At 39.6% G+C, this 13,503-nt stretch overlaps 1 protein-coding gene across 1 annotated transcript in view; it reads right to left on the bottom strand.

Annotated features, from left to right (window-relative positions):
* The window catches only part of LOC139717321 (uncharacterized), a 76,065-nt gene extending 72,385 nt beyond the window's left edge, over window positions 1–3,680 (bottom strand). Inside the window, exon 1 of the mRNA XM_071628821.1 lies at window positions 3,367–3,680. Coding sequence (XP_071484922.1) covers window positions 3,367–3,422 — 56 coding nt within the window. The 5' untranslated portion in view covers window positions 3,423–3,680. The remainder of the gene's footprint in view (window positions 1–3,366) is intronic.
* Window positions 3,681–13,503: the final 9,823 nt, after the last annotated feature.

The following is a 13,503-nucleotide window of genomic DNA, read 5'->3' as shown; positions in this document are numbered from 1 at the left end:
TGTCTAAATACGAAATGTGCCAAATATCAAGGCTTATAGATGTTTTAATCACGAGATATAAGCTTCGAAAGTTGATGCCAGATTAGACAATTTTGGCCAGAATCGCGTAAAAAAAGTGGTTCACAGCGCGAGTGCGAGCACGTAAGATTTGCCCGCACAGCCCGGCTCGCGTGCGATCAATTGATGAGCGCACAGAGGCCATTAATACGCAACCTTCCATAGCGATTCCCGGCTTGGATACGCACTCGTTAAGTCCCGCCCACTATAACGTACGGCGCACGTTCCGCTCTGCAGTGTGTACTGTATACTCAACATAAACACGGAAGCTGTATGAGCTATCTCGCCATGACGGATTTGTAACCATCCATCGGCAGCCTGGCCTGTATCACCGGGGCCGGGGCCGGCTAGGGATGGGCCCGCAGATCGCGCCCGGTCGAACGCATACTGCCGGCATTAAACACTTACGAAGAGCCTGAAATCAGCGCTGATCAGATCGGAAAGGGTGTGTAAAGTGAGTATGATCGATATTGAAGTAGAGTTTGACCTAAATTGTAAAATCAAGAATTCAGAGTCGGCGGTGTCTACCTTACCGATATGCGTTTTGATTCCACTTTCACACACGTGGCCGGCTTCTACATTGCTCAGTGTACGCGAACACGTGTACCTGTAGAGCAGTACCGAGTACCGACTCAGGATTTTAGCTGTTTTTGCACTGAAATTTGGAAGCGCAAGCACAAACTTTGCGCAGCCTTTTTTTTTTTTTTTTTTTTTTTTGGTCATTTTAAACTCTTCTCTACATTTTCCTCTTTCCGTTTAAAAGTATACTTTATTGATTCTAGTGGTCTACTATTCTTTCCCGTGAAAACTGTACTGCTCTCGTAATGCTTTTTCATACGTGTATTCCCCCTTTCATTCATTATATGTTAATTTTGTCTTATTTTGTTTTCCATCTTTTTTCATCCAAACTTCATCGCCTATTTGTGAAAATTTGCAAAATATTGTACAGTGATAAATTTGTGGAAAGAAATAATGTGAGAACAGTAATATGTCCATCATCGCACTGTTGCTGATCGAGTATGATGTTCGATTTTCGTTTGCTCTTGGGTATAATTTGTGAGATCTGGAATCAACATTTATGGAAACAGAACGCTGTTATCGACTACCGTTATCGCCGGACAAACGAGTGTCGAAAAATGAGAATATCAAATATAATTATGACTGGAAATTAATCAGAATAAAAGCAAAAAAAAACGGAACAGATAGCTATGAAAGAAACAATTGTTGCGTCTTTCGGTTGATTTGTTGTCTCTTGTTTTACGTCGCGACGTGTTCGAAGCAGATGATTATGAACGGATCTAAACGGAGAATAATCGTTCCTTCATGCGTATTTTTCAGTTGGCGTGAGTTTGTGTGTGTGTGTGTGTGTGTGTGTTTGTGGGGATTTATTGTGTTTGGTTAGTATTTGTTTATGTTTGATCAGTGCTACATGACATCGCAACTCCGTCCACGTGTGTCATGAAAACTTGATGCCTCAGACTTTTTATAGAATATGCGACAGTCATTCTTCCGCTGAAAGCAGGAAAATGTATATTTCGAACAGATAGTAACCATCGTTTGGAACCGTGAAACTTGACTTCGATGTAACAGAAGTGGAGAGGTAAGTTTTTTTTTTTGTTTTGTTTTTTTACCTATTTCATCAGGTTTCCGATTTCCCGACACATGAAAGCAAATGCAACAGAAATTTGTCTGCATTGAGCTGTTCGTGCGATTGAGCAACACATTTGCGCAAGAAACAATTGTGGACGAATTCTGTTGAAGGAATAAGATTACACAGATTACAAACGTAAATCAAAACAAATACCTTGATTTTTTTTTCTTTCAATTAGTTATTAGTTGCGGTTGAAAAATGTTCGCATTAGCGCATTATAAATGCTTTCAAAAATAGCACAAAACAAAACAAAAACAAACCTTTTGTGCGCAAAGTCACGCGTATGCCGATAAGGGAGAGCGAAATGACAAATACAAGATATGTATGAAATTATCTACTTTGTAAAAATATTATTTTGACAAATATCAAAATGTTATATTTGATTTAAAAGAAAAATTACGGGATTCCAGGCGGAAACGAAGACTTGAGAAAACAAGACTTTGAAAACGTAATTCTTGGCAAAGCTAGTTTATTGTTGATCGGCTAAGTGCAGTCATGAGGAATGAACAAGTATTCAGAATAACGTGAAATGCTCTAATCATTAATGAATTTATTATTTTCTTTCATTTTTCAATGTTTTATTTCGCGACTATTTAACCTCCGTTACCTTATACGCTTTTGAGTGCTACGTGTACTATGTTATGCATGCCAAGTACTTCACACGTATCGGGCGGGCCGGCTCTGTATGCATTACGCGAAGCACGTGCGGACCTAATCTTCGCGGTGTAAGCGTCATTGTGGTTCACTTCGCGTAAAATGCATATGCATCAGTCCGCTTTACGCGTTGTCGCGCTGAAGTGATGAATATGCAAGCCGCGCCTCCTCCGTTCGCTGAGCTAGGGAGTGAGTGATATGGGTACTTTCAGCACACTTTTATAATATGATCCCGTGGAGCTAGCAAAAAACTAACCGTACCAATGGATTCCGGATAGCCGAAACCTCTTAACACTCAGTCAGCATTGCAAATAACGAATCCGTCTCGGAATAACAGCGAAGTTTATGTTTCTTTTGGCGATTTTCCCCAGAAATACTTCGAATTTTGAAATGCTGACAGAGGGTAGTATGGAGCAAACTCTGCCCTTTCAGATGATACCTAACTTGTCGAGATTGTTGATTGGGATCAACCTATTGCTGGAAAGGTGATTTTTTAGCGGAAAACCGTGACCACTTTTTGATGCGCGCGCTCGCCATTCATAATACACGCAGCGCTACACAATACCTATGGGGAGAGATTTAGGGCGACACAACTCGGTGCGCGATCAGACACCCTAGTAAAGTTTACCCTCATTACTCAGTAGTCTAGTTTGCTGATGTGAACTATTCTGCGTGGTCGACTCGGTGTCAACATATTGGTGTCTGGCTTGAATGATTGGAGAAATGCAGTGCAGTTGAGGTGGATGTGACCATCTACCAGCTACAATACTTGTTGTAGCCACCAAGCAAGGGAAGGCACCATGTTGTAACCTGTGTAGACTCTACCTTCACTTAGTTTATACGGACTAGACTAGACTAGACTTTACTGCTGGTAAATTAACTCGTTTTCTACGACAGTTTTCTACGACATTCTATTAAAATGGAACTGTTGCCGACCAGAAAACACTTTATGTTAGCTCGGCTAGGCCTGGCTGGGGTGTTCGAGAAATCTATATTTTACTTACTTCACTTTATTCTTCGTAGGTCCGAGCGCAAGCGAATCCTTTGATCCTGTATTCATCACTTGCGTCTGGTTCTGTGCAATCACTGTTATACGACTGTACAGCCACTGTAATGCTAATGGCGTAGAACACAACAGACACTCCTCAACAGCTTCGAAACCCACCAGAGAATGAAGAATGTTCACACGTACGGTACGGAAAGTCCTACAAACTCTCTATCAATACGAGATTTTCACACTCTTACAGATTCCAGATCGATCCATATCTATATCAGTATCTGCATAAACTGAGTGCCAAATTGAGTCCAGTGAATTGCAATCTAGATCTGGCATTGCTTACACGCACGCTGCTAGTTACGAAGCCCACTCGGTCGACTTCAGACTTGTTGGAATTTATTCTCTATGATAGGTATATGCAGGAATGGTGAGCTACGAGCTAGCGGAGCTGAGTGGGTATCCTACGGATCCCAATAACTCGGTCTCCATACAACTCGCTCTAAAGTTTTTGTTTTTTTTCGCCACGGATACTAGTATAAGCTCACGATAATATTGTAGTAATTTACTCACTTAATACTGTATATTCTTATATTTTCCTAAACCGATGATATCCCTTTGACGGTCTTGTTGGTGTTTTCTCCTCTTCCTCCTCATTCTCTTTTCCTTGTTGTGTGTGAGTGTGTTGTGTGTGTGTCCGCGTCCAGGTGTGCTTGCGTGCGTGCAGAGTGGTGTATATGTGTCAGTGTAAAAGCCTGTGTTCTACTTTCTTTCGGGGAATCTACTCTCACAAGCACCTGCTTCTATGTATTAGAGTTCCTACCACACACAGTTTTATTTATTCGTCATGAAAGTAATGTACCGGTACTTGAGAACAATTTCAGTATCGTAAATGCTATTTGTATATACACTACTGCACTTATAACTTATAACATAATTATGTGTTGCTTTACATTGTCATGGATGGATGTTGTAATAAACGCAACAATGTATGATTTGTGTGGAAACTTAATGAAATGAAATGAAAATATAAGACAGAGCCTGTTCATCAATTAAGGTTGAGTTATCTTCAGGTGCTCTCTTCCAAATAAATGATATGTGTATCTTGCTTGCGCTGATCCTTCATAGTAGGCCTACACTGCCTTTCCAGTATAAAGTTCATAACATGTGGGTATAGCTGACATTATCATCCAGAGGTCTATAACAAATTCCTAAAACATGTTAATGGCGAGGGTAGCTGTCGACTGCTGCAGATCAAAAACCTATTGATAGATATATTTAATTATTCTTTCATAAAAATACTTTTCTTTCTTCTTTTTTTTTCTTTGCAGCATTTTGACAGATTTTGTATCTGCGCACCTGCTCGAATTCGAAAGGTTAAAAGAATTGATCGAAATATTTCAGATATTCCACTAAAATGTGCACATTTCAAAAATGGAAAAGCTCCTTCGTGTATAAGGAGGAGGGATATACACCCTCCACTTTCTGTCCACCTCCATAAACATAGGGACACAGTGAAGAACATTGATACCATGATTTAGCCATTCTCATGGCATCTGAATGAATGAATGAATGAATGAATGAATGAATTATTACCAATTTCAATAATACATAAATTGATAAATCCCAGTAATACAATCTTGGTAAAGGGTGCTGTATAATAGTATATCTATGCTAATCGAGGTTAGCCTCAAAGGTTGATTAAAAGAATCAATATCAGCAAATTGACTGAAATGGTTACACATCTCTCAAATCTTTTGAATCATATCACATTTTTACAAGAAGAATAACAGTGATAATCATGGCAAAAGGAAGAACGATAATAACAAATATAATCAAGTTCCTTTGTGAGGGAGGGGGACGCCTATACCCAAAACCCTTCCCATTCGGCCCACCTCCGATAAGATGTAGGGATACAGTAAATACGTGGATGGTGAAAATACTATATATATTATTAAGCAATTCGCCTAATTCTTTATGAATATTTTTGCTACTTTTTGATGGGACAAATGCAAATATTCGGGGAAAATATACAAAGGTAATATACCCCAGATCGCTCAATTTCAATTATGATAATGCAAGCCTCTCTCTTGTGAATGACACCCCCCCCCCCCCCCCATTGGCTGATTATTCCGCCAGTGTGCACCAATTATGGTTCGTTTTATATGCCCAACATGCACTGACATTGCAGGTATTATGCACCCAACTGGGTAGCATGCATCGGATGATATTTTCTTCTTATTTTGGAAGCCCCACAGTTATGGCTCACAAAAGTTACAGTGTTTGAAAACTGAACATGTCTTATATCTTTTGTCTTCTTAAGTTCTTAATACGAACGGGAAGTTTTGAGCATTCTTTTTGAAGTTACGCAACTTATGAGGGTCATATACTAGTATCTATTTTACCTATAGAATTTTCCGCTGCTTCGCAAGCAAGCAATATTACTATTGGTATATAAATGCTTCACTCTGTCAATATTTGCATGTATACCATTATGACTCATCTTTGTTTTACGTCTGGAATAAGAAAACGTTTGATGTGTAATGAGAGTTTAAACCTTTTGTCTGAAGATGGAAAGATACAAGCATCTAATCTTATGCAAGGGCCGGGGGGGGGGGGGGGTGGCCTGCTCCTATAGGAGCTGTCTCTCTCTCTCTCTCTCTCTCTCTCTCTCTCTCTCTCTCTCTCTCTCTCTCTCTCTCAAAGAAAAAAAATCACATTATGTCTGTCCAGGTCATTTCCTGTTACCAAATGTACGTTATCAGACAATTATTATACGCCCTGGATGACCAATTAATTAAGGCTTTTCACAACAACAACAAATTGTGACGCTCGTATACATTTGCATGTATTTTAATTCAAAGCGAAACTATGCTCGAAATTCGACACTCTCGTAATCGTTGAAGACCCATTTTGTCTGACCTCATTAGTGTATTACGAACCCTAATAAAGCACCATTCAAATCAGAAAGGTTGGTTAATGACATTATAGAACATAACGACAAGAAGTGCTTTGGAATATCGAGGATCCCCAACTGCTGGTCAATGGGAAAAAAAATTATATATATATATATATATATATATATATATATATATATATATATATATGTATATATATATATATATAAATGGTTGACTACTGTTCATTATCAAATGGGGAAAATAAAATGAATTTTTTTTTTTAATGGTTGATTCTATGAATTATCAAAGGCCTTGATAAACCCTGGGATACTAAAATCACAGCTTTGTAGTACGCAGGGCTCGACATTAACGCTGCATGGTTGGAACCGTGATGGTGCCAGGTAAAAATGTCAGAGGTAAAAATGTCAGAGGTAAAAATGTCAGAGGTAAATATGTCAGAGGTAAGAATGTCAGAGGTAAATATGTCAGAGGTAAATATGTCAGAGGCAAATATGTCAGAGGCAAAAATGTCAGAGGTAAAGTTGTCAGTGGTCGAAATGTCAGTTGTCAAAATGCCAGAGATGAAAATGGTAAAGGTAAAAGTGCGAGAGAATTCTTTTTGATGTTTCTGACACCCTTCTCGCAAAAAGTGCTTTCCGTGCCTTCTCCATTAATTAAAAGCATGGGAGACCGGGGAGAAATGGGACAAGGGAAGAAATATGGGACACTCTTGTAACTAGAAAAATGCTCGGCCGATCAACAATCCAATTATATCAGTAAAAAGATGAGCCTCGGTACACCTCAAAATAGACATATTAGCCACTATACAGCTCTACAGGTAAGTTGAAAAAAAGAAACAATTGTTTTATGACCCTTTTTTTACTTTTTCATTGTTTCTTACTTTCTTGTCAGTAAAATATCAAACTTACTACATAGATCTGGTAGGTCCTTAGCCTGACCAGACACTGTGCTGCGCCGCGTGTAGTTAGTAGGTCCTATACTACTATCTGACTGGTAACTTAGTAAGTGTGCAAACTTCTGAAAATAAAATTGCTTGATAACAGACATGCAGATATGAAGAATTGGCAGGGATTTTTTATTGTTTCTGTTACCACTGGGAGAAATTTAATAGGACAGTGTTAGATTTTTCTCCCCGCGGCACATTATAAATCCTACTTGTGTATATAATACAAATTATATTGCTGTGAAATAGAAAAAGCTTAGAAAATCCTTATATTGCGCACATAAGATTTTTTTTCTTGCTTAAGGTACTCGGAGTTGGCCTAATTTTTGTCCCAAATATCAATTTACAAACCTACCATTTCCATACCATTTTTTTTCTCGTAAATAATATACAGGCATCTTCAAAAAATTATTATTCTATTCTAATACGTCTCTTCTAAGAAAGCCTGTTCACAAATTATTCCCTTTTTGTCTTATATCTTTATTAAAAGGTGTTTGTTTTATGCCACCAGTCTATATACTTTGTGACAATTTTACGGATTCTTTTGTACATGGATGGCTGTCCCATTTCTCCCCGGGGTGTCCCATTTCCCCCGAATTTGAAGGGTTAACAAATCATTAATTACAAGATTTCTTAAAAGTTACAAGGATTCTTTCATGATGATGCAAAAATGCCCCATTTCTCCCCGATCTCCCCTACACTTTCCTGCATTTTTTTCTCGCGGAGACCCTCTGTGTTTTAATGGAAAGGACCAAACCTCCCACCCACACTCCCCCCCCCCCCACATCTCTAAACTATTGCAAATGGAACAGGTACAAAAATTGTCCAGAATGAAAACTGCATTCCTTCACGACCAGGACGTACATGTACAAAATATTTCCCTCGTTTTCCACACTTACAGGTAGAATGCGTATCGCCTCACCTGGCTTCTTTCTGGTATATCCGAAACATATCCATCGGGTTATTAGGAGATAAGAGTGCATTACGTGACCTAAATGATGTACGTTATTATTGGCATTAAAACGAAAAAAAAAGTACATGCGCGAGAAAATACGCGGAAAGGTTTTATTGCACGTGTCATAACATGCAAAGGATGGCAAAGTTGCAGAAGTCACCCTTGTTCTCAAAAAGGTGATCCTCATGACATTAGCAACTATCGACCTATTTCTATCTTGCCTAGCATTTCAAAATACTACAAATAATGTATCAGAGGCCCGATCACTTTCTCCAAACCCCTTACTTTTCACTAAAGCTGTTCCAGAAAAAAAAAAAAGATCATTGTCCTGATCTGGCACTAGTCCAACAATTAGACAGAAAAGATTCAAATTACATATAACACATGCTAGATTTTTTTTTAATTTATGGATTTATGACATCTTTACTTCTGACATTTTTACTTCTGATATTTTTACTTCTGACATTTTTACCTCTGACATTTATACATTATATTGGTAATATTTGGTCTTAGTCAAATTTTGGTGTGATATTACCGGTAATATCGGCAATCGGTAACAAATTGCCCAGTGTGTACAATTTGTAGCTATTCCCGTCATCAAGCTGGGAACTGGAAGCCAAACTCATTGTCAGGGAGGTGAAAACAAAGCGGATCAGCCGTTCTTAAGCTGGAGAAAAAGCGGGTACAATATTTATTATGTTACTGTAGACGACTGATATTTTTATCTCTTACATTTTTACTTCTGATATTTTTACTTCTGACATTCTTACCTCTAACACTAGATATTGCACCGAACCACGGTGATACGGTGGGTTTTTTCTATAGGGCTCACACCCGTGAATTCAATGGAATGTCCCAGACCCCTTCACAAATTCGTACCAAAGATACCAAAATAAATGAAGGAAAAAATTGATTAAAGTTCAATGATGTAGTTTGGCAAAAAAATGAATAGCTGTAGATATTGAGTATGAATTCCTCTACAAACTGTATTTTAATTGGAAGATGAAAGCTTTTCTGATGGAATTTGAGGGGACTATATTTCATTGGGTAATTATACGTGTACGGAAAATAGGTGATTTTTTGAGTGACAAGAACTCGTAGTCTGGCTTTACGGACCCCTGGACAGAATTTGGACTGAAGAATCCACCCTGAAAATTTGATGGATGAAAGGGTATATCTCACTTATCCAGGTTAGTGAAGCTGAAATACCTCATCTCTCCCAGCTATTTTACAGAATTTTTTGAAATTTGATTTTTAACACACATCCCTCAGTGCATGGGGAAATATTTATGGGTGTGAGCCCTAAATAGTATATACACATGTCATGCATGTACAGATATCTTTTGGCGGTTTGATCGGGCAGAGACTGAACCATGGACATTAATTTTCCTTGTATTTCGGGCCAACACATTTCTTTTTTGGCAACCAAAATTTAAAATGACAAGATATTGGTGGCTCGAATGGGCCATTAGAGGGAAAAGAATAGTGTATAGATCATGTTAGTATAATACGATAAAGATGACGAAATAGTTTTATCATGTTAACCATCAAATCCTGTCATGTGGAAGAAATCAATAGAGTACACCAGTATGATGATCTATGTCTCTGGTCGAACACAAAGAACAAAAATATGAATATATGAACATTATTTGTATACCTCTCATCGGCTGCAAACATCCTGCTATCGGGTGGTGTGTCATCAATTCATTTTAGGACTAACCCTATAAAGCCCTTGCTCCTTGGGAGGGATGACGAAATCTGTCAAACATAAGTCCTCCTCAGATGTTCCTGTAGGATAATTTTATCGTACTTTATTGTGTCTATATTCTCTCCTTCTTTGTATGTCCGATCTTCTGCATTCTTACCAGTATAATCTGTCTACAATATCTTCGCAATATATTCAATCCAGGTTGTATTTTATCATTACTCTTACATCATGGAATCCAGTTTGCTTGTGTCCACAATGGCACGTGTTGTATAGTTTCATTTTTTCTTCTTCCTAATTTGAATTCATGTCAGTTGACATTGGTTCCTTTGATTTTGTTTTATATTTAAAGGCAAACTGAGCATAGGAGTCACATGCTTCCCGACTCTCCCATCGCCGACTGCGGGCTCCCATCGTTTGTGCGTTACACGTATATATATATATATATATATATATATATATATATATATACATGTAATGATAATAACAACAACAATAATAACGAGATGTGAAACTCGTCACACTGAAGACGAGTTAGGTGATACGCTTGGGGTCATCAGATGTCGGTCATCCGTGATCGACAAAGAAAAGAATGTAATACAGAACCTTGAAGTTCTAATGAGATACTTAGTTGAACTTTTTTGGGCCTACATTATTCAGATCACATTTGTTTTTCTGTCACACAAACTAAGTGGAAATTCTGTGCGTGTGCGACTAAGTCGATTTACGGACTTTTTGAGTACTTACAGTGCATAAACTTAGACCCCGTTTACGGTGCGGGGCTGGGCCGAGCCGCGGCCGAGCTGCAATCAAGGACAACCTCAATTGCGAGGCCGAGCCCCGCAATTTAGTCCGTTTACACTGCCGGGCTCGGCCGCGCTTTTGATTCGAACCTTTCAATATTTTGTCGTAGTGGCGCTCTACCCTTTTAAACAAACGCAATTTGGTATTCTCATGGTCGGACATCCGGGTATTTTGCGTGTCACGGGGTCATGGATAGCGGTGGAGTGAAAACAAACAGTCGCGTGAGCCTGGAGGGGTAACGCTGTACGTGTTTTCTGCCGGGGCGCCCCGCGAGCATAGCGCTAGCGCAAGCTGTACTACTGTAGCTGTGCGGGCAGCAGGATTAGGCCCTAGGCCTACCCTAAATTAGGCCCTACCTTAAGCCTACTACAGTACTAACGTTAGGCCTATAGACCTACCTGAAGTTTCTATGAGGTACTAAGTAAACGTAGATATCGGGGTACGGCCTACTCAATGAGGTTCTACTGCACATCTGGCCATTTTCGGGTCGTTGATCCAGAGTCCTGCCGCGATTTCATACGGGCACAGGTCCAGTCCGGCTGCCTTCAACTTGGCAAAATACCGGGATCCGACCGATCGATCGACAGGATCCAGATTTTTAGAATATTGCTGGCAAGACATGATGCATGTATCTCATGAATAAATGACAAAATGAATACTAGTAATGAAAAACGGTCCCCATGTCTGCGTAGAGTTGCACATAAAACGCGTCGCACATGCAGGCACAGCATGCAGTATGCGCATTATGCAGGCTTAGCGCGTGCAAGCTGTTTGTTTTCACTCCAGTCAACCGGAAGTGACGTGTAGCCGACCGCAAGAATTGTCTGGTTTTCAGATCCTTTGCCAACTGAATTCCGTGGCGACGAAGTCGCCGTTCGGGCAAAGGCCTTTGTCGAAGGAGAAAATCCTTTGCAGGACAAAACCACCTTAAACTATACTAGTTTTCGACGTTGAAGTAGTTAATATCCTGAATAGCGAAATAGTACAGGCGAGGGTTTGGAAGCCAGACTAAAATTGGCCGCGCATTTAGCCCAGTTTGCGCTTACACTGAGAAAAAGGCCGGGCGCGACCGCGGCTCGGCCGCGGCCGAGACCACCTCCAGAGCGTGGCCTAATGCGAGGCCAATTTTGGCCCCGCATTTGGCCTTTTGCGCGTTTACACCGAACGCGGCCGAGCCTCGCACTGTAAACGGGGTCCAAGTGATCCTCGGCACGTACAAATAAAACATGACAATTAAGTGTTTATAACCATCCTGGCTTTAACAGTGGCCTTTTAAAACATGACCTTTGACCATTATTTACATAACCAATATGACTCCCTCTAATCTTGCTATCACAATGATCAGTTCAGAGAGCTCTTACAACTATATACAAGCCTGTGAGATTTACCAGCAGTAAAACCAATGAAGCCTCCGATACAAAACAGGGGATATAGAGCAAGTGAGTCTGTTTACATGAGAATGTGATTTATCCTGGACGAAAGTGATACCTCAATTAAAGAGAAAAGGGCAAAACATCACCTTTAACCATGTAACTATAGGTCTCCTCCAACTAAGAGTACACTTTGAACGTAAGCTTATACGTGAATGATAATTTATGACGATCTCACGTGATCGACACACATTCAAAGGGGACAGTTAGAAGTGGAAGGAGTGCTTAATCGTGTCATTAATTCCTAATCAATGACACCACTACTTTAGGCATATCATAATTTTTCATCTAAAATCAATGGCCTATAGGACTCATGCACCATTACTTGTATCGTGCATAAACTTTGTTTTTTAAGCTTTGAGTGAAACGTGTCATAACATAATTCTGTAATTCCATCAGCAGTGATCGATATAATAAAGAAGAAAGATATATCACCGTATTGAACGCTTAGAACCTAACGGGGGGGGGGGGGGGGGTATTATAGCATGATACTCGGTTCTTTACTGCCCAGATGCCAACAACACCCATCACCCACGGCTACGCATAGAGAAACAGCCATGGCGAAAATAAAACTTTGCTTTCTCGTAGGCAGAATGACACAGAACCCCGTCAAACACACTTTTATTGGCAGGGATGGGCATGAAAAAGTGTATTACTAATACTAAACAGCGTATGCATTCCATTCATGTGGCGCGAGATACCTCTATAGCAACATAAAGCCTGTCTTCAACTCCGTTGGTCGAACAATGGCAACCTGAAATTTCAAAGAGATGAGCGAGACGCTATATACACCTGGCCCAGAGTTAATTTATTCAGTTCTCATTCCTACTTTAAGTTGGGTTATGCTATTGTAATCATTCCCATCTGCAGTATAACAAAACCAAAGTGAGGGAAAAGGGGAGAGAAAAACGAGAGGTGGCAAAAGGAAAACTGCATGCACAACTGCAATCCATGTCATTGCGTGTGACAGGTGAAGCAAATGTATTAGTTGTTATAGCAGTGGTTTATGAGCATAAACTGGCAAATAGACAGACAATGTCAAATATAAAAACCATCAATTTAATGTCAGAGAAGATGGTAAACAAGATGCATTGAAACTGTAACTAAATCGCTGCTCTTCTACTCGATCACGGAACGTCTAACTCTATATTCAACAAAAAACAAATGTTAGGGGAAAGAAACAAATTTAGATATAACATTCTTAAATTAAAAACAAGAAAAAAAAATGTCCACGTCAGGATTAAAAAAAAAAACGCCGCACGAACATGCATTATATTCTAGATGGGAATACGGTCTTGATGCAAAGGTCCAATGATTGTCTCATTACTTTAAAAGCAATCTATGGTTCCCTTACCATCACCAGTACCACACCACAATGACGTCTCTAAA

This window comes from Diadema antillarum, unplaced genomic scaffold (assembly GCF_040938485.1).
Source record: "Diadema antillarum isolate AM-2024a unplaced genomic scaffold, OU_Dant_1.0 scf00000074, whole genome shotgun sequence".
Lineage (NCBI taxonomy): Eukaryota > Metazoa > Echinodermata > Echinoidea > Diadematoida > Diadematidae > Diadema > Diadema antillarum.
This window is presented reverse-complemented; position numbering and strand designations above follow the sequence as displayed.